The sequence below is a fragment of the Lutra lutra genome, chromosome 5, assembly GCF_902655055.1.
Source record: "Lutra lutra chromosome 5, mLutLut1.2, whole genome shotgun sequence".
NCBI lineage: Eukaryota > Metazoa > Chordata > Mammalia > Carnivora > Mustelidae > Lutra > Lutra lutra.
The window spans coordinates 147920141-147942349 of NC_062282.1; the positions used below are offsets into that span (position 1 = coordinate 147920141).

At 44.4% G+C, this 22209-nt stretch overlaps 1 protein-coding gene across 3 annotated transcripts in view; it reads left to right on the forward strand.

Moving 5' to 3' along the window:
* Nucleotides 1-6329, forward strand: part of FEM1C (fem-1 homolog C) — a 30863-nt gene extending 24534 nt beyond the window's left edge. For 2 of the 3 annotated variants that reach the window (XM_047731324.1, XM_047731323.1), the window contains exon 3: nt 1575-6329. In XM_047731324.1, the coding sequence (XP_047587280.1) occupies nt 1575-2884 (1310 nt within the window). In that variant the 3' untranslated portion in view covers nt 2885-6329. The remainder of the gene's footprint in view (nt 1-1574) is intronic. The other variant, XR_007127675.1, reaches the window with a different exon arrangement.
* Nucleotides 6330-22209: the final 15880 nt, after the last annotated feature.

Here is a 22209-nt window from a genome sequence, read left to right on the forward strand (position 1 = left end):
GGAAGTGGGCAGGTTTCAGCTACTTTCTAGTCCCCCAAGCCCTTCCCTGTCTCTGGAGGTGAGTCAGCTGGTCATGGGAATTACGGTATGATAGGGACGTGGAGCTGGATCCTAAGGGGAAAGGCACCGTGGGGCTTAGAGGAATCTGCAGGCTTTTTCTGCCCCAGGGGAGACCCATTAGGAGACTCTGAGCTCAGGGTGGGCACCCTTCCTGGAGATACCCCTGGGAGGAAAGCAGGTATTAAGCACAAACTGTATTGTTTGTACAAACTGTGATTCCACCTTATCCTGGAGGGCAAGTTTTTGGAACAGACGAGCTCTCCGATGTCCACCGAGGGCTGGCCCTGGGTAGGTAGCTCTTTCTAAAGACACCAGTGCCAGCCTGCGAGAACTCTGCTGCACTCAGCCTCTGGTGACACTGGTGATCTGGTGATCACTGCTGAAATTTTCTGTAAACACCGTAGGGTGATACCAAAGGTCTATGTGATTATTTTTGTTACGATAAGTAGTAAGATGTTTGGCATGAAACTTTGGCAGCTAAAATACTCATGTGCTCAGAATGTCTTGGTATGTTGCATACAGGCGTTTCCTGATGTGCCAGGGTCTGTTGTCCATTTGAATCCACGTGTGGGAAGAGCAAGACGGCATTGGAACATTTAGTATGGCTTCAGAAATGTTTACAAAATTAAATTACAGTGGGAAGTTATCCATTACAAAGGACACTTCAGATGCCTCCTTTTAAATTTCCAGTTGAACCACCCACATATTTTTTCACATTTTACCGGACTTGTTTTTCTCCTGGGAGCTTTCTGAGGAAAAGTACTCTGTCACCGAGAATTTTGACTAAGGCAGCTGAAGTTCACTTGGCAATCAGAAATATGGAAAAAACAATTTCTGACTCCTGTTAGAATCAAACTGGAGAATCTCAGATGTTACAGATTAGATTTCTCACTTATAAACGTGGACCCTTACCCAGAAAGTTACGTGACAGTCTGCAAAGCTGACTAGCTGGTTAATTGCATTTCATCACTTTTTAGTCATAGAATATGCACTTGGAAACGCTACTGAACAAACCCAAGAGGACATGGATTTATGTTGAATTTCATTAGTGACTTTGATCATCTTTTCATGCCTAATTTGGTCATTTATTCAACAAACTTAATAAGTATTTACTTAAACTCTGCAATGTGTCACGCTAGTCCGGGGGCTGTGGATAATTTTTTTTTTCTCATTTGTTTTCAAATTTAAGTCCCATTAGGGGCCCCTGGGTGGCTCAGAGGGTTAAGCCTCTGCCTTAGGCTCAGATGATGATCTCAGGGTCCTGGGATTGAGCCCCGCATCAGGCTCCCTGCTCAGCGGGTAGCCTGCTTCCTCCTTTCTCTCTGCCTGCTGCTCTACCTACTTGTGATCTCTCTCTCTGTCAAATAAATAAATTAAAATCTTAAAAAAAAAAAAGTCCCGTTAAGGTCAGCCTGGAGCTGCCTGCTTTTCATGAGGTTCCTAAGCTACATACATGTACTCCATTGTCTCCTGCTCCCTCAAAATCTGTTATCTCTTTCTTTCCTCTCCTTAAGGTAATACTGCATTGCATGATTGCGCAGAGTCTGGGAGTTTGGACATCATGAAGATGCTGCTTATGTATTGTGCCAAGATGGAAAAGGATGGTTATGGAATGACTCCCCTTCTTTCGGCCAGTGTCACCGGTCACACAAATATTGTGGATTTTCTGACTCACCACGCACAGACCAGCAAGACAGAACGGATCAATGCTCTAGAGCTCCTGGGAGCTACGTTTGTGGACAAAAAGAGAGATCTGCTTGGGGCCTTGAAATACTGGAAAAAGGCCATGAACATGAGGTACAGCGATAGGACTAATATCATCAGCAAACCGGTACCGCAGACTCTGATAATGGCTTACGATTATGCCAAGGAGGTGAATAGTGCGGAAGAGCTAGAAGGTCTTATTGCCGACCCCGACGAGATGAGAATGCAGGCACTATTGATCAGAGAACGTATTCTTGGTCCCTCTCATCCCGATACCTCTTATTACATTAGATACAGAGGCGCTGTCTATGCGGACTCTGGAAATTTCAAACGATGCATCAACCTCTGGAAGTATGCTTTGGATATGCAGCAGAACAACTTGGACCCTTTAAGCCCCATGACCGCCAGCAGCTTGCTGTCTTTTGCGGAACTGTTCTCCTTTATGCTCCAGGATAGGGCTAAAGGCCTGCTGGGCACCACCGTTACGTTTGATGATCTTATGGGCATCCTGTGCAAAAGTGTCCTTGAAATAGAGCGAGCTATCAAGCAAACTCAGTGTCCAGCTGACCCGTTGCAGTTAAATAAGGCTCTGTCCATTATTTTGCACTTGATTTGCTTGCTAGAGAAAGTTCCTTGTACTCTAGAACAGGACCACTTCAAAAAGCAGACTATCTACAGGTTTCTGAAGCTGCATCCGAGGGGGAAGAATAACTTCAGCCCCCTTCATCTGGCTGTGGACAAGAACACGACCTGCGTAGGGCGATACCCCGTGTGTAAATTCCCGTCTCTGCAGGTCACGGCCATACTGATCGAGTGTGGCGCCGACGTGAACGTCAGAGACTCTGATGACAACAGCCCCCTGCACATCGCCGCTCTGAACAACCATCCCGACATCATGAATCTCCTTATTAAATCAGGTGCACACTTCGATGCCACAAACTTGCACAAGCAGACTGCTAGTGACTTGCTGGACGAGAAAGAGATCGCGAAAAATTTGATCCAGCCCATCAATCACACCACCCTGCAGTGTCTTGCTGCTCGCGTCATAGTGAATCATAGAATATATTACAAAGGGCATATCCCAGAAAAGCTAGAGACCTTTGTTTCACTTCACAGATGATAATCTGCCTGTCTCGGCGCACTGTCGAAAGCAACGGATCGCTGACAGTTGCCTCATAAGTGAGCACTGTTGTGAGAACACCAGCATTCACTTGGCTTGACACCTCGTGCTCTCATTGGCTAAAGCATTAGAAGCATCAGCTTTCCAGGATTGGTTTCCCAGTATTTAATATAAATACACCATATAATATATTGTTTGTGAATTATTGAGAAATGGAATGTCCTACTCGAATTTCTTAAATTGTCTGCCAAAGGCTTACCTGTTCTGGTTCTGTTTGCTGTTGGGTGTTCGGGACAAAATTCACTGTTCTTCAGTGGTGTCTTTATACTTTACTGGTTTGTGAATTTTATACAATTGAAGGTCTTTTTTTTTTTTTCTCCTGCTTCTTCCTTCTCTTGTCCAAGCTTCTTCACTCTTTCCACTTGATTTTTTTTTTTCCTCCCCATTTCTACTTACCATCTTTTTCCCCCCTTACGGACCCATGCTAGGTTGTACACCCTTTATGGACCTGTTACCATTTGCAATTACCATAAGTGCTTTATCTTCTCTATGCACCGGCTTAAACTTGACTGTTGTATGTTAGCACATTTTTCTATGCAGCAGTTGGTCAACTTCAACTCAAAACCTGTTACATTTGTTACAAAGTTCCTTTTTTTGAAAGTAGTGCTCTTTGTAGCATGACAGTTTTTAGAGCTACAGGTCAGCTACCTGAGCTCAGGCTTTTCTGTTTGTTTTTGTGGGTTTTTTTTTTTTTCTTTTTTTTCCTTCTTCTTCTGAGGTTTCTCTCTCTAATCCACTGAAATTATTGTGTGCTAAATTTGGGAAACAAATCTCTCCTAACTCATTAACCCAGTTGGAATTTAGGTCTGTTGTCTTAATATATCTTGCAGTAAAAGGAAGACTCTTGACAAAGTGACCCACCTTTCATGCCGCCAGCGTTGTCCTGCTCGGGCTGATGATGTGATTAGGTGTAGAGAATTCACATCAATTTAACCTCAGAGTGTATCACGCAGCTTTAACGAGTCACATTGAACTCTTCCGCGATTGGACCGCAGATCACTTTTAGTTACAAAAAAGAGCTACAGCATGTCAGTGGCATGGTGCTTGCCAAGCCCGATCTAGGCATCTAGGATAATTAAGGTATTTTCGTATGCAATTTACTGCCATAGTATCCAAGGTCAGTACCAATGTCCGTCCGTCCTTCCAGCTTCGGTATACCTTTCCGAATAACTTGCATGGATTACTTTGGTCTTGGTTATTTGTCACCCTAGTTAAACACAAAAGGTTGCAGTGCTTCCCGTCCCCTTCCTGAAAGTTAGCTTGGCTCCGCTTTTCTTTCCCTACGGTTTTCTGTTTTGTCTTGTTTTTGGTTGGGTTCTGTCGGTTCCTTCCACACAGTTTCGCTAATGCCACAGAAAGGGCTCTTTCAAGAAAAGATTAAGGGAAAAGTACTAAAAAAGATTCAGGTAGTTATCCTTCAGCACTTTATTGTTATTCAGGATAAAATGTATGATGGCACATTTGCCCTGCAAACGTCTTAATGAAATTGTTCTGAATAAAAAGCTCCTTATCTGTTTGAGGAAAAAACAGACTCAAGTGTACCTGTGAGTTGAATGAGCTGGGTCCACTTGGGGTTTTGCTTGCATTTTATCCTGAGGGTTGATGTCATGGTCTTTACAGAGTCGTCACTGCAAAGAATCGCCTTAGGTTTATTTCATCTTTATTCAGTAAAACAAAAAACAAGAAAAAAAAAAAAACTTGTGATGAAAAGTAGTAAATAAAAAAGCATTAGACTTACTTTCTGGGTAAGTAATTGAGGTGTAATTTTTTTTAAGGTATCCTGTTTTGACTAGGTTCTGAATTGCATTTCACTGTCGAAAAGGGCAAATGGGATGTAACTGGTCATGGTTGCTCTCCAGCCTTTTGATGAAGAGCCTCAAAACCCGTATTTACCGCGGGCAAATTTGGTGAAAAGTTTGGACTGCCACATATATTAACCATTTGTGATTTAGACACACATTCTAGAAATAGCAGACATCAACATTTTAAAATCATTTGCTTCTAACCCTCTGGTACGTATGCATGGGCAACCTTTTTTTTTTTTTTTTTTTTTAAGGGAAACTCTGTACGTGCAGTAAATCAACACTAGTGGATCCCAGTAATTTTGGGGTAAAAGATGAGCAGTGGAATTTTCCAGTGATTTGACGTTTCCCCTTCCTTTCTCGGGCGGGGAGAAGAGGGCTCACGTGCTCGTTGGTACTGCACACTTCACACTATCCAACGGGTGAAACCGAAATCGTGCGGCTCTAGTGGAACTCAGGATTTCTTCACGTAGCATTTTTCCACCGCTAAAGATGGATCACTTCAAAGTGTTCTTCAGTCTCGAGAACTGGAATGCCTTATTTCAGTTAGGATATGACTCTCCTGTTTGCCATCTCCCCAGATGCTGTTAGGAGCTCTTGACAAATCGAGTGGTTTGATAGCTCAGAGTTGTCCACAGTTTCATTCTGGAGGAGGTTGGTTAATAAAAGGTGACCTCAGACATTGTTAAGGCCTTTGTCAGAAAGTATTCTCACAATTGTTGACTGAAGTAAAAAAGATATGTCCGTTTGTTACTTTTTTTTAACCACAAGTGAGTAATACTTAATGAGCTACTTGTACTGGTGTGAGTGGAACTAAACCACACTGTAGCGAGTGATGTTGGCTGGAGTTTCTAAGTTCTGATTCCCTTTCTGTAAAAATGCCTCGTGAGGCCTGCTGAATTTTAGATGCTCCACTCGTGATCATTCCTGGAAAAGAAATGGTCGTTTTGCTCAGATGAGATACCAGTCTACTTTATAAAGACAAGTGGATTCTAGATTTTTTTAAAAAGAGTCATTTTCTTACCTGTAAACCGACAGGGGCATAAAACCCAAATCAGCAAAAAATAAACCTGGTGCCCATTCTGACTCTGAAGTTACGTGCTCACTTGTAAAGTGACTACCTTACTGTATAATATTTTAGAGACCCCCTATCTACTGTGACTTGGGAAAATTCTTTAAATTATATATGAAAAGGTCGCTCTTCAAAATCCTGTCACCCAGCTAAAACCTTAGGTTGACTTTTAGAGGAAAAACGATCCTTGTAGTTATCAGAATTGTGGGGGCCAGATGAGATTATAACCATCTTCTTGGACACTGCGACAGCAGCATTATTGCTTGGAACTTTAACCATTTTAGAGTTAGATCCTAAAGAAACTAATTGGTCCTCATCCTTTTTTTCATTTTTCTTTTTCTTTTTTCCACCTTCATATATCACTAAACAACTAGTTTCTCCCTTTTGTCACTTCCCATTGTGTATTTTTCAGAAGTACTGTATTCAGATGCCAGCCAATAAATTGTCACATAATGGAAAATGATACGCCAACATTCATTGTAAGGTCTAATAAAATTAAATTTGCACCAAATACAAGCGTATTTGTATTAACTCTTTTTCTTTAAAGTTTTTATTTATTTAAAAGCGGGGGGGGGAGGGTGGGGGGGCCAGGGGCAGAGGGAGAAACCTCAAGGAGACTTTGTGCTGAACATGGAACCCTACGTGGGGCTTGATCGCATGACCCTGAGGTCATGATCTGAGCTGAAACCTAGAGTCGGGTTTACGACTACCTGGGCACCCCTTGTATGAACTCTTCATCTTCGATTGATGACATCTTAATGCTTTGATGGTGTGCTTCTGTTTTAAAAAATACCTACTTGGTAATTTACGGTCCGTGAGAAGTGTTAGAGATAGCATTTATTGTTCATACTTATATGTAAAAAAAGATGGTTTTTGTACAGTTTGTTCTGATTTCTTTTCCAGTGAAGACCACAGAAACTAAGTTACAGAAAGACTTCTGTTGTTCAGTGCATGGGAGAGTGGCTGCTTTTAACTCTTAACTCTTGTATTTTAACTGGTTTGGTATTAGGTATCAAAAGTATGTCAGAAATACATATTTAAATACAAATATGTAAATATAAAGTATTTATAAAATAGGTAAATACAATTTACCATGAAGGTAAATTTCATCAATTCATTTCCACTTTTCGATGGTCAAATCTGGGTAGTCCTTGTCTTGTATGTAAATTTCCTAATACAAAAAGTTTTAGTAGGTCCAAAAATGCTCCGACTAGAATATCTAACCTCTAACCATAAACTGAAATATCCAGCTGTATAGGATTTCCCTGCTTGAATCATTAAACTGCTTTACCAGTAACAAGTACAGACTTTGTCATCTTCCCAACAGAATCCTTTTAAACCTTAGTCTTCCATCCCTTGGTTCTATGGGTGTCCACCATCAGTGTTCAAGAGGAAATCTTCCAAATGTGTAAGGATAAGAAAATTACATTTTTGAGAATTTGATAAAGAAAAAGTCTTCCGTCCTAAGGATATTGTTTCTTCAAGATACTTTCTGTCCTTTTTTTCCATCTCTGTACTATCAGAATGTCCCTTTTTTTCTTTCTCCTTAATCTTTATCCATTTTGCCCATCCCCTTCTCCCCCCAGGAACCGCCAGTGTGTTCTTTGCATTTAAGAATCTGTTTGTTTTTGGGGCGCCTGGGTGGCTCAGCGGGTTAAAGCCTCTGCCTTCGGCTCGGGTCATGATCTCAGGGTCCTGGGATCGAGCCCCACATCGGGCTCTCTGCTCAGCAGGGAGCCTGCTCCCCTTCCTCTCTCTGCCTGCCTCTCTGCCTGCCTGTGATCTCTGTCTGTCAAATAAATAAATAAAAATCTTAAAAAAAAAAAATCTGTTTGTTTTGTTTAGATTTCATGTGGAAATGAAGTAATATGGTATTTGTCTTCCTCTGACTAACTCCACTTAGCACAACACCCTCCAGAATGTTCATGCTTAAGTAATTTGGGGTTGTGGGAGTTGTAAAATCATTGGTTCCTGGATGCCACCATGTTATTGTAAACGTACTTTTAAGATTTGCTCTTCTAAATTGAACTCAGCTTAATAAAATTATCTCAGTTTTATTTTCCTAATCTAATAATTATGTCTGGTTTGCAAAATGAACACAGAGCCCTGCCTTAAAAAATTGAAAATGTAAACTTTGGGCGCCTGGGTGGCTCAGTCGTTAAGCCTCTGCCTTCGGCTCAGGTCATGATCCCAGGGTCCTGAGATGGAGTCTTACATCAGGCTCCCTGCTCAGCAGAGAGTCTGCTTCTCCCTCTGACCCTCTCCCCTCTCATACTCTCTCATTCTCTCTCAAATAAATAAAATCTTCTAAAAATTATATATATATTTATTTAATATATTCATTACAAGGGCTGAACTGGAGACTATTAAAAAACCGAAGAGAAAAAATTGCACCACGCCTTGAAATAACAGAACATCTAGGGAAAAATACAAAGACAACATAAGGAGTGAGGCCAGACAGCCAGGGTCAAGGCTCTTACAGGGACACCTGCTCTGAGGACGTTTCTTGCAGGTACCTCAAAGTTGTGGGTGTTTCCAGAATTTACCACTATGTTCATATGTGTTATTATCACTATGTTCATATATTTACCACTATGAACATATGCCTATGTTCACAAAGGGCTCCCAGTGTTGGGTCCTCCCAGCAGGCTCTGCTTGGAGAGTGGGATGGTTCTTGACATTACACAGGGCAGTTCCCCTGTCTTCCAAGATGTCCAGGCAGCTGTGACCGTGGTGTCCCTGTGGTGGGGAGTTGCAGGGCTTGGAGGCTCCCCCCACGGGCACGCTGTGACAGCGGCCACTACGGAACCCCAGGAAAAGCTGCTACCTCAGGACTCCCCAGACTTCTGTGGATGCCTTCCACCCATTTGCAGAGATGAGGCTGAAATTCCCTTGTTGGCAGACTTCGTGCGGATCATCAGCTCCCACTGGAGCCTCTGGTCCACAGAGCCTTGATGGCACCCCCACTGGGCCCCATCCTTTATGGCTGGAGGCTGGGGCATGGTTCTGGGAGCCATCTCCACCTCGATTCTTTAATAGTTCCTGCCATACCAGTGCACTGTTGAGTTGATAATATCGAATTTCTGCTGTACCAGGCACTATGCCAAATGATGATGATTATATCCACTCACTATGGAAGACTTGGGGAGCTAAGCAAAAAGAAAACCACCCCTCTTGCCTCCCGTTATACACAGTTAATGCTAAGTTGTGTTTTCGATCTCCCGTTCCGTTTTAAATCTCAAAATTCTTTCAGGACAAGCAAATTCTTAAAATAGTGGGCGGTAGCTAAAATTCAGGAGATGCTGAGAAGAGAATTAGGTCAAGAATGAACTTAAGTGAGTGTGGCCTGTTTATACTGGAGTGTTAAGGGAGAATTAGGGATAGTCCTCTCAGGGTCTCGGTACGTAGTCGAATTGTGACTTGTTTATTTCACAGGTGACGTGTACCAATTAGTAAGGATTATAGGATATTTTTTCTTTGCATACTCCGACAAAATGTTTTGGAGTAATTTTGTATTTACAGAAAAGTTGAAAAGGTGGTAGGCAGTATTCCTGTGTGTCCCTATGATGTAGGTTCCCCTAACACTAACATCCGATGTACGCGGTACCTGTTTATGGAAACCTAGTTTGTCAACACTAAGAAATTAGCGTTGGTACAATACAGTTAGCCAAATCTATGGACTTAATTTGTATTTCAGTTTTTCCGCTGAAGTCCTTTTTCCGGTCCCTGGACTCACTCAGTCTAAGATACCACCTTTCCTTTGGTCATCATGTCTCCTTTGTCCATAACAGTTTCTCAACCTCTGATGGTTTTCCTAGACCTTGATGTGATTCAAGAGTACGGGTCAGATATCTTGTAGAAAGTGCTTCAGTGTGGATCTATCTGGTATTTTCTCATGTTTTCCTGGGGGTGTGATTTTCTAGGGAAGACCACCACAGAGGTGCTATACCATTCTCATTATGTCTCATCCAGCGTTACGTGATGCCAACATGGTGATATTAACCTTGAACATTTGGTTATGATGGCGTCTGCCAGATTTCTTTCTCTATTGGACACCTTCCATTTTTCCATTCCATAGGCTATTTTTTGGAAGTGAGTTGCTAAGCTCAAGTCTTGCTCAAGGAGGAAGGGAACTAAGCTCTACTTCCTAGAGGGGGATATCTACATATATTATTTGGAATTCTCTCTCTCTCTCTTTTTTTTTTTTTTTTTAAAGAGGCTCAATGCCCAGCATGGAGCCCAAAGCGGAGCTTGAACTCATGACCTTAGATCAAGATCTGAGCTGAGATCAAGAGTTGGACACTTAACCAACTGAGCCACCCAGGGCGCCCCTGTTATTTGGAATTCTTAATAGAAGGGAAATTTGTCCCTTCTCCCTCATTTAGTCATTTTTCACCATAGTCTCATGGATATGTATTTCTGTGTGTTACAATCGCATACTATAATTTATGTTTCATTGCTCAGATCGCTCCAGCTTTGGTCATTGGGAGCCACATCTTTTTGAATTTCTTTTCCTTTTGAGCCTGCCTTCCTTCCTTTTTTTTTCGTTTTTTAAAATTTTATTTATTAGAGAGAGAGAGCGCTCACAAGCAGGGGGAGCGGCTGAGGGAGAGGGCGAAGCAGGCTCCCCTCTGAGCAGGGAGCCCGATGTGGGGGCTCGATCCCAGGACCTGGGGATCATGACCTGAGCTGTAGGGAGACACTTAATGCGACTGAGCCACCCAGGCGCCCCAAGGCTTCCTTGCTTTCTGTCACGACAGAATACACCAGGCTCGTCTTGCATTTGTTCACCCCAGCCCTAAAGAACCCGCCGTTTCTCCAAGGAGCCCCGTTCCTTTTATTGGGGAATGGCATTCAGAACCCAAGACTTGATGGTCAGAAGTGCTTGAGTATACATCGTCCCAGGCACACACCCCGATCTACAGTTACCTCTCCGTCTGTAGTGCTGAAAAATAAATCTGAGTTCATGCTTCGGTCTGCAGCTGCTCATCCAGCACCCCAGAATTCATCCCAGCTTTCTCCCTTCGCTTCTTTGCAGCTTCTTTCTCTGTCTGTGAGAAACCCGACTCCTATTATCTATAACGTATTATTTTTTTCAACCCTGGTGTACATCTAAGGCAGTTTCAGAAATGCTAATCCAGTACCCCCTCAAGAAATCGACCTCACAGAATACAGGGCTCAAATGCATTTCTCTCTCTTTTTAAAAATCTCTCTCTATCCTCGGCCTTGCCGTCTCCAATCCGACGATCATTCTCCAAGGTTACTTAAGGCAGCACCCTTCGTGCGCAACAGAACTTGGGTGCGATGGAAGATTCTGCCTGCAAAGCTGTGGCTCACCATCCAAAACAAGGAAACAGAGAAGAGACATAATGTACAAAAGTAGAAATATGAGCATTTAACCTGTTGCCAGCCCACGCTGTTCTCCCCGTGCCAGCTGATCTGACTCTGGTATCTTCTCCCTGCTTTTGCCCATTGCCCCGCTGTTTCGGGTTAAATTTAGACGCTGTGATTCCTGAAATAGAATCACACGTTCCACTTGCTGAAATTGGTCTTCCGGCCACTTGAATAGGCCTTACAAACGAAGTGATGTTCGAGGGTGGCTGGCCGCGGGTGGGGGGCAAGTTTAGGGAGGAGTCTTTCTTTGAATTAGCTTTTCAAGGGTGTTTATTCAAATGATATTATGCTCCATGATTGCATACTCCAACCCCTTAGGCAATTTGTGCTGAAAGCCCAAATAAGGGAACTGGTAATAATCCTCACAACACATGGCTTTTCTTTAGGCCCCAACTAAATGTATCATGCACACACTACCACACGAAGGGACCCTTGGGTCCGACTCGCAGAACTTAAACTCCTCCAGCCTGTCAATGTATCAGAAAGTTAAGAGAAAGAGCCTTTATGGCGGAAGGAAAATAAATTTGGGGGTACTTTACACATAAAGTCACACATTCAGTAAATAAGTTGACCATCAAGCCTGATGCATTGAGCCAGGGATAGAAACAGTCTTTGGGGGAGAGGCAAACAAAGCCAATTTTCAACAGATCTGGAGAGCACGGCGGGCGGGGGGATGTTTCTGACTTTCAGGTTTAATAAAAATGGAGATTTTTCTTTTTAAGATTTTACGGATTTATTTGACAGAGACAACAGCGAGAGAGGGAACATGAGCAGGGGGAGTGGGAGAGGGAGAAGCAGGCTTCCCACCGAACGGGGAGCCCAGTGCAGGGCTCGATCCCAGGACCCCGAGATCATGACCTGGGCTGAAGGCAGATGTCTAACGACTGAGCCACCCAGGCGCCCCCAAACTGAGAGAGATCTTGAATGAAAATTGCTTCTATATTACTTGTGCCCCTTCCCTCCCCGCTAACCCCTGCCCCCCACCCCCCATCAAACCCTAGTTCACACGGTTAGGACTGGCTCTTTCATCTTTTGATTGAAATGAGGTTTAGAGGAAAAGTACACAGTGCTGCTGAATTTCTTCATCTTTTTGACATCATTATTGTGCTAAAATTTGTACTTTATATCTTATTTGCAATGTGTACTTTTTCTTACATAAAATCGTAGGAGCTGTCCTTTGAATGTGTGTGTGCGTGCATGGAAGTGACCTTTTTTGTATTCCGAACTCGTTAAATCTGGCCCATACTGTGCATTCAGAATGTGTGCTCACCACGGTTGAAATCAGTCAGAGTCTACCCGGCTCAGTAACGAGATCTGTTCTCTGTAGCCTGGAATTTCAGAGAATTTTTTTTTTTTTTCTCTTAACTAAGATGTAGAATTGGAAGAAGAATAAAGATGAGTGAGGGATCAAAAAATATCTCACAGCTTGAACCTTTGGTTAATCTTTTAAGCCATCTAAAACTACTTTTCAACAATCCTGAAACTGATCCAGAAAAAGTGACTTCTTAGCTACCATTAGAATGGGGGGGAAGCAGAGTTGAAAGCAGTGTTTTTCCTTTTTTTCCGTTCTGTAGCCTCTGTTTCTAGTCTGTTCTTTTTTTTTTTTTTTTAATGATTTATTATTTGAGAGAGAGACAGTGTGCAGGGGGAAGGGACAGAGCGAGAGGGAAAATCTCAAGCAGACTGTGCTGAGCAGAGAGCCTGACGCCAGGCTCGATCTCATGACTCTGATACTGCCATCTGAGCTGAAATCAAGAGTCAGACACTTCTCCAACTATGCTTCCCAGGTGCCCCTATAGTCCGTTCTTCATGTTGACCCAGGCAAAAATGCTTCTAGGACCTTAATCCAATGAGAATGTAGTACTTCTGTGAAGCTATGGTGCCGACAAGATAGTAAAGAGAATATTACCCAAGTCTGTAAATATTTTCATTGGCAATGGTATATGTTGTTTTGGGTTTGTTTCATTTTTAACCAAATCTGAATCTTTTTAACATTTGCGTCTCAACTTACTTACCTTTAAAGTAATTTCTCGTTCATTTGGATTTCGACCATCATCTTTTTTTTTTTCTTTAAAGATTTTATTTATTTGACACAGAGAGAGAGAGAGAGATCACAAGTAGGCAGAGAGGCAGGCAGAGAGAGAGCGGGGAGGAAGCAGCTCCCTGTGGAGCAGAGAGCCCTACTCGGGGCTCCATCCCAGGACCCTGGGATCATGACCTGAGCTGAAGGCAGAGGCCTTAACCCACTGAGCCACCCAGGCGCCCCTCAACCATCATCTTTTGCCAAACTTTTACTTGGTCTTTATGTCTCCTTTCCTACCTTCAGGGAGATTGTTCTCTTTATTTCTTATTCCCTCTATTTGTTTAGAATTTTTACATTCCACTTTAAACAAAACAGAACAAAACTTCGTTAGTGACTACTTTTACATTTTTTTTAACCGGTTTGAATTGTAGTCCGCAAACATATGTCCACCTCAGAATGTGACCTTGTTTGGAATAAGGGTCTTTGCAGATGTATTTATAGGGCAAGGGTTTCAAGATGAGATCATCCTGGATTAGAATGGGCTCTAAATCCAAAGAAGAGTGTCCTTATGAGAGACAGGAAGCCATGTGAAGCCATGTGAAGTCAGAGCCACATGCAAAGGTCATACGAAGATGGGGGCAGAGATCAGAGGGCGGTAGCTACAGGTTAAGGCTTGTCGAGGGCTGGGGGCAGCCCCCCAGAGCTGGGACAGGGACACGGAAACAGATTCTTCCTCAGACCTTCCAGAAGGAACTAATCCTCTTGACATTTTGCTTTTGGACTCTGCCTGCCACAATTGTGGTGGTGGTGGTGGTGGGGGTGGTCTATCGCTGTGGTTGGAAGCCAAGCTTGTGGTTAATCTCTAGCAGCCCGAGAAAACCCATATGACATGTACGGCGGCTTAACAGAGCTCTGCACGCCCTGGGATGTTTGCACACCTGTCCCCTCCCTCTGGAATTTCTGGTCATTGCCCACCTCCAAGGACGGGTCAGCTGGGATTTAACATTCCTCCCATACACACGAATCACTTTCTTGTTCTCCTTTGTGTTCCAACGGGCTTATTTACCAGTCTTGCAAACAGTACTATTCATTACCTGCAGCCCATTTTTTTTCCTTTTGGGGAAAATTCTTTCTAGCTTACAGGAGACACTTTTTTTGAGGGGGGGGGAAGATTTTATTTATTTATAAGAGATAAATAATCTCTCTCTCACACATGCAGTATGCACGTGTGAGAGAGAACTGGAGCAGGGGCAGAGGGAGAGGGAGAGAGAGAAGCAGACTCCCCACTGAGCAGGGAGGCCAGTATGGGGGTGGATCCCAGGACCCTGGGATCATGACCCCAGCCGAAGGCAGACACCTAACCGACGGAGCCAGCCAGGCACCCCATGCAGAAATACTTTAAACATGTATATTAACAGCTTTCCCATGGACAGCGTTTCCCCTCCTCTGCATTTCTAAGATACTCTTCCATTGTTTTCTGGCCTCTAAAGTTGTGAGAAGTTCGGTCATTCTTTGTTCCACTATGGGTGATGGATTTGGTGTCTTTTTCTCTCACGTTTACCCTGTTATTTTCTGTCTTCAGCATTTTGCAGTTTCTTGACAATGTGGCCAGGTTGGGATTTATGTATTTATCCTGCTTGGGACTCAGTGTGATTCTTCAACCTGTGGACTCGTATCTTTCTTCAGTTCTGGAAAATTATCCCCTGTTCTATCTTTGACTTGACTCTTCCTCATTCTCTGCCATCTTCCCTTCTGGCACTCCTACAGGACCTGTTCGACTTTTGTGATCTCTTCTTCATCTCTTTTCTTACCTCTTCACTTCTCTGTTAGTAGAGATAGATAGGTCTATCTAGATACATCTGTATCTAGATACATCTGCTATCCAGCCTGTCCAGTTCTTAAATTTTACTGCATCTCTTTTTGTTTCTAGAAGTTCCCTTTTGTTCAAGTATCCTTGTTCCTTTTTCAGTTTCTCCTGACCCCTGTATTAACATTCCTACTTCATGATTCCTTTTTGTTAAATTGTCTCAAGTTCGTGGGCAAATTCTCCAGTCTACGGTGCTTTCTCTTGGTAACGCCTCTTTTCCTTCCAAAGAGGGTAATGTTATTTTTACAGCTGTCCTCAGCAGGTGATAGTTCTTCAGGTGTGAGACCTCTGCATCTAGGAAATACCCCTACAGAGCTACCAGGGCCCCAGGGGTTCCAGAATTCATTTTCACATTGAAGTTTCAGCTGGAGCGCCCTCTAAGAAGAAGGTGAAATTAATTTGAATCCTGTGCACAGTGGGTTGGCTTCAAGTTAGTTTCACGGGAGAACCTTTTATTATTTAACCTGATGCGGAGTAATGAACATACCACAAAGGCTCCTTGAGGCTGAGGTTTTCTTGGTGTCCTATACTTAAGGACTAGTCTTCCAGGGCTGCGGACATGATGTGAAAAATTCAGATCCAGTTCCCGGTCTGAATGGGACTCAAGGAGCTGCCTTCTGTGGGTGTGGAACCCTCAGTCCCCAGCCATGAGAACCCCCTACCACCATCTGAGTTGGTGTTAGCTCATGCATTTAATCTCTGGCTTTGCATCCCCTCTTTATTTCTGAAACTTAAAGAGTTTTCCTTCTTCTCTTCCTCCTTCTTCTTCTTCTTCTTTTTTTTTTTTTTTTGGATTTTATTTATTTATTTGAGAGAGCGGGTACACAAGCAGGGGGAGTGGCCAGCAGGAGAAGCAGGCTCCTGGCAGAGCAGGGAGCCCAATCCATGTGGAACTCGATCCCAGGACCCTGGGATCATGACCTGAGCCATAGGCAGACACTTAACTGACTGAGCCACCCAGACACCCCGAGAATTTTTCTTTCCTTCCAGCTTGGCTATATATTAAAAAACAAAAATTTTTTTTGAGGTGGGGAGGGGTGGTAGATTTATCTCTAGGTGCTTGTAATTAGAGAACACCTGCAGTAAGAAAGACCACCAGCCTCATGTTCAGCCTAATGGGCGGCAAATCTGAGGGTGATCAGCGGGGGTCCCGTTTTGTAAGTTAGAGGTGAGTCAAGGTCATTCTTATATTGATATTCTCGCTGGTAGTCAGTTACACTTGGTCAATGGATCAGAAAAGCACGGAATTATAATTGTGCTGAGAATCCTAGACGACCTTGGGCATGCCCACGGGACTCACTTCTGAATGAGAACATCATTTTCCCTCCTCCACCGTAGAAAACAGAAGCTGCTTAGGGCAACCTGTAATGAGGCCAAGATCTGGGGCTGAGAATCTGTTGCCCCACAGAGAGGTACTAGGTCTTCATTTTGTCGTCACAGCCCATAGACTTCATTCCCATGAGCCTGCCTGCAACGTCGAGGGCAAAAGAGGGGGTGAAAGTTTCCCATAGCGCGTTTTCTCTCCTTTACTAGAAAAATTCACTCGTGGGCTGTTTGGGTGTTCAAAGTAACAAGTTCTGTTTTTATTCTGATTTACATGTCTGTGAAACACTAAGCATTTCATGACCCTTTAAGAGAGTGTCATACACGTCTAACAGTGGGCTGATATCTCAGGGTAGCTGAAAGAAGGAGAAATGTGTATTTAATGGATCTTGCATCATTCCACTGGGTCGGAATACTGGAATTCTGGGATTCCATTTTATATAATATATATATAATATAATGTATATATATAATTATATATAATTATAATCACATATAATAATATACAAATACATGTTTATATAAATATATAAAATAAATATATAATGTATATGTATATGATATAATATAAATACATATATAAATAAATGTATAAATTGTGTATTATGTTAAATATATACACAAATATATTAATATAATAAGTATATAAATATATATTTATATATGATATATACTACATACACACGTTTTTGTTTTTGTTTTTGTTTTTTAAAGATTTTATTTACTCATTTGACAGACAGAGATCACAAGTAGGCAGAGAGGCAGGCAGAGAGAGAGGAAGGGAAGCAGGCTCCCTGCTGAGCAGAGAGTCCAACGTGGGGCTCGATCCCAGGACCCTGAGATCATGACCTGAGCCGAAGGCAGAGGCTTTAACCCACTGAGCCACCCAGGTGCCCCTACACACATGTTTTATATATTAGAGATCTACAGATATATCTATACACACACACATACACACACACACACACATATAAATCGAGCCCTCTCAAGACACTATTGAACGCAGAGCAAAATGGTAACGTGCTTGTTGCCCTGGGTCGACAGCAACCAGAGAGTGTATTTGCTGGCGTATTTGTGCTGAAGTTAAGGATGGCTTATTAAATGATAATCACAAGGCTGTTTTAGTCATAGAATATGATAGCCATTCAAACGTCAGGTGTCTAAGAGAAAATTAGACCCATCAGATGGGAACACACTTTAAATAATCGTGACCACATTTGTTTTGCCGGTCTCTTAGCTACCCAGGGGACATGACAGAATCGCAGACACAGAGAAGACATAGTAAATTACCCTGATCATCAAACAGTTGACAAAACGCCTTGACGCTGGTGGCCGAGAAGCTGGTCGGTTCAGAAAATAAGGCAGAGCTCATTGGAATTTCTTGTTTTGTTGGCTGGTTGTTTCCTGGGTGGGATTCATTCAGTATATCCCCTTGGTTGCGTCCAAGTGCAGCGTCAAAGGGTTGAGTGGTAATTACAGATGTGTTCACGTGCCCTTAGCGTGCACAACTGAACACTGCCTTTTCTAGAAATGTAAAAATCACACGTGGGTTTATTTATTCCCTCGATTGGATGCCGCAGACTAGGTAAAAGGCAGCGATGAGCAGAACACAAAATCACAAAGGGAACTAATGAGTAAAAAACAGGAGAGTAAAGATTAACGTTATCACTTAAGTGAATGAGTCTCCTACTTGCTGGGTGACCTTGAGCCGGTTACTTAACTTTTGGAAGCCTCAGTTCTACAGTTAATGAGAATTGGTAATAACGATCTCACACGGATCTTATGAGGAGGAAATAAAGCCCTTAAGGAGCTAAATAGAGAACGCCTGGGACATAATAATTTGCTCATATGTAGAAGCTAATATCACCAGCTGGTGGAGAAGTAGGTGAGAAGATAAATACTAGATTTGCTTGAATTTTAACCTTCAGGTGAACTGGACATGCATAACGAGCTTATCCTATACTTGATTGCAAGTGTAAAATTTTTGTTTTCTGAAATCCAGACTATAAAATTGAAGAGGGCTGCCGATATCGGCGGCTAAGAAAGCTGTTATACTTTCCTGGAAGATGGACTTGGAGGTAGTAACGGGAAAGAGCTCAGCACCAGAAAAGCTTCATTCTTAATTTTGAATCAGGCAGAACAAGGCTCAAACTCATACGCTAAAATTCTGTAATCCTTCTAAGAAATCAGCCCCCTAACAACAGGGACCAGGATGAGAAATGTGCTAAGCTTTTCAAAAGCTTTCCTTTGAAGGGTCTCCACTGTATTGTCTTTCAAAGGTGGCTGACTGATTTCTGATTCTGCCTCGAAGGGGAGATTGGCCACATTTTCCCTATTCCAAGCCGACTCCCAATGCCCGGAGGGAATTATGTTCTGTCTTCCCTGGCCTGTGGGAGGGGTGTTGCTAAGAAACAGAATTCCTGATACATTCTGAGGCAAGCAGCTTGAGCTGAGAATAAAATGCAGCAGAGGCAATGTGTTTGCACAATCGAAAGCTGTTACTATCCAGAGAACACCACATCTCTGGCTGATTAGGCATAACTCATCTGATTATGTGAAGCTAAGAAAACAAACCTGAAAAGCCTAGATATCGATGAGAAAGCATAGAGGGCATGCTGCCAGATCCTTCTTTCTCGAGTGTCTGAAGGACAGAGGGAAAAGAGCTATGGGGTCTGAAGGATGACAAGGCACTGCCATGCGCTGAGCTCTTGGGCTCCGGCCGTAGGCTGGGCTCCCCCGCGGCCAGATCCTGCCGGCGCCCCCGCAGAACCTGCAACATGGGTGGCATCATCTCCCCTGCCTGGCAAAGGGAATAAGCTCGTCGGACGTTTAGCCAAAGTCACCAGGCTGGGAGTGTCAGTGCTCATGACTTCAAACCTAGATTTTCTGACCCACAATGCAGGTTTCCTGCCATGGTCCTTCCCACATGATGGGCTCCCGTTTGTAGAGTTTGTAGGGTCAGGGTGAGGCGCCAGCAGCCAGGGAGGGCGGCCAGAGTCTGTGATGTCCGAACTCGGGCCTGGAGTTCCGGTTTCCCTCACTGAGGAGCAGGTGCTCCCGGTGTGTTGTGTTCTCGAGTGAGTGTGCATTCTTGCCAAAGACCGTTAGGGCACAGGCAGTAGGGAATTGCTGGAATGGTCACCGTCTCAGTGACCGTGCAAGTCTGGTATGACAGAGGAGCCTCGGTGACACAATTGGGACCTCCAGGGTCCCTTCCCATTAGACACCCATCCTCACCTCCCAGCCTTCGAGAGAGAGTCTCCTCGGGGAGGACACCTGGACTCCTAAGTAGCTCACGGGAGAAACCCTTGTCCTCAGAAGTTGGAGAATCCGTTCCTTCCATAAGTCTTGACCAAGAGCATACCATGTGACGGGCAGCCGCAGTGATGTCCCCAAAGCTCCGATCTCGGGGCGCTTGTCTTCGAGGGGGAGACTGACATCCATACAGTAATTTCAGCTAGATTACATGCTCTGCAGGAAAAATTAAGAGCGACATAGAGGGATGGAGAGTGAGTAGGAATGGGACCGTGGTGGCAGCTCAGGGTGGGCGATCACTACAACCAGAGACCAAAGACAGGGAGAGGGAGAGACCGAGAGAGACAACGGGGAAAGCTGTCCAGCCTTCAGGAGCCAGCATAGCAAGGCCCTGAGGGGCCTCTGGCTTGTTTATTTAAGGAATGGCAAAGATCCAGCCCATGAGTGGGAGAGGTGGTCAGGTGCTCTGTATCCAGACTTGGTGGCCGTTTTGGTGGGGTGGGGGTTGGAAGGAGTAAGTTTGGATTTTATTCTGGTGTGATGGGACACCCTTAGAGGGGGCTGCCCCCCAGTTGACAGGCTGTGTGTGACTGAAAGATAGCTCAGCTGCTGCCCGGAGCTGTGGTGGTTGAGAGCCGCGCTGGAGAACTTCGAAGACTTGCCACAGTCCAGGTGGGAGACGGTAGCAGCTGCGCGGCAGGATGCGGGTCATGGGGTGCGAGTCACGGTAGCAGCTGTGCACAGGGTGCCGGTCCCGGTGGTGGCTGTGCCCAGAGTGCCGGTCCGTCACGGTGGTGGCTGAGCGCAGGGTGCCGGTCACGATGGCGGATGGGCCCAGGGTGCCAGTCACGGTGGTGGGTGCCTGCAGGGTGCGGGTCAGATGTGTCCAGGAGGCCGGTCACTGTGGCAGATGTGCCCAGGGTGCGGGGCAGGGCGGTGGCTGCGCGCAGGGTGCTGGTCCTGGAGAGGGAAGTAGGAGGGTGCAGGCGGGCGTTCACACGGAGCCCCTAAAGGGTTGCTGATGGGTTGGATGATGAGTAGGCGGGGAAGAGGACTCGCGCGGGGACTCTAAACATAGTGCTTGGCGACTTGTCACTTCCTTAGCAGTTACGAAACCAAACCCACCCTCGCGGATGATTCCTCCCCATTTCTGCTCCTCGCGCACCGCTGAAGCACAGCCCCAGCGACTGGCGGGGCGCACAGGGGCGCACAGGGCGGCTCTGCGTGACGATGGGATTTTAAACATCCAAGCTTGACACTGTTTTCTCTTCAAATTACCACTGTAGTCTTGTCTCAAAAAGGGAAGAGCAACTATTCCCTCAGCTGTCAGAATCTTTGAAAAGAAAGGAAGAAAGAAAGAAAGAAAGAGAAAGAAACCCAAAGGCACAAATAAATAAGCCCTACAAATGCTCTTGGCTAACACGGAGAATAAAAATAAGACCCACAAGGAAAAAGCCAATTTAAAGAATTGTTGGCCCCCGGTCGCCGGGGTGGTTCAGCCAGTTGAATATCCCTGCTCTTGATCTCAGCTCCGGTCCTGACCTCAGGGTTGTGGGTTCAAGCCCCGCATGGGGCTCCTTGCTGGGTGTGGAGCCTGTTTAATAAGTAAATAAGTAAACAAACAAACAAACAAATAAAAAAATTGTCCTACTGAGAGACTCACGGGAGACTAACGATCCACATGTGGAGTACATCTTTCTCCCTAAAATAACAATAGTGCCAAGGCGGGAGGGGAGTTAACTATAGTCAACTTAACGGTCTCTAAGGAGTGCGTGCATGAGATACACCTGAATCATAAAACAGAAAAAGAGAAACGCAAGAGAAGTATGCGGTATGCATAGCATGAGAAGTCAACGAAGAGAATTTTCCAGGTAATGAGAGGGGTTGGGAGAGGGCAGTATCTTCAGCAGCATCCAGCTTATTCTGTCCAGTACAAATTCAGGACCGTCCCCGAGCCAAACAGCTGTTCCTGACTCCTAAGCCAAGGCATCACACTAGAGGTTTTTCTTAATGTATTAAATGAGTCACTGTCCTGAAATTAATACCTAAAAACTACCTGATTAAGTTGAAAACATCTTCCATCCATAAAGTCCCTTGGGGCTCTGGAGTGGACCTTTATGTACCTCTCCCCCATCCTCACCTCCCACGGCTTGTCTTTTGGTGGCAGCCTCCTGATGACGTTGGGTAGACCCCCTGTCACTCCTAGTGGGACTGTTGTGCTGACCATTCCCTAAAGGAGGGCGATCGGACGCTCTGTCCTCGTAGACTGAATACAGAGGAGAAATGACTAGAACGCACTGCACTCAGTCACATCGATCCCCAGAATAGCCTCATTCCTGTGCCCATCGCTGAGATCTAGCATTTCCTTCCTGAGTATCCGCTCCCTTAGCCTCTCAATAAATCCCTCTTCCCTGCTAAGCTGGCTGGTGCTTGTTTCTATGGCTTAGGATGGAGGAATCCTAGCTGAAACACAGTGAAATTGTTATCTTTTTAGTAACAAGTCCTGGTTTGAGTCAAACCGGGGCTTGA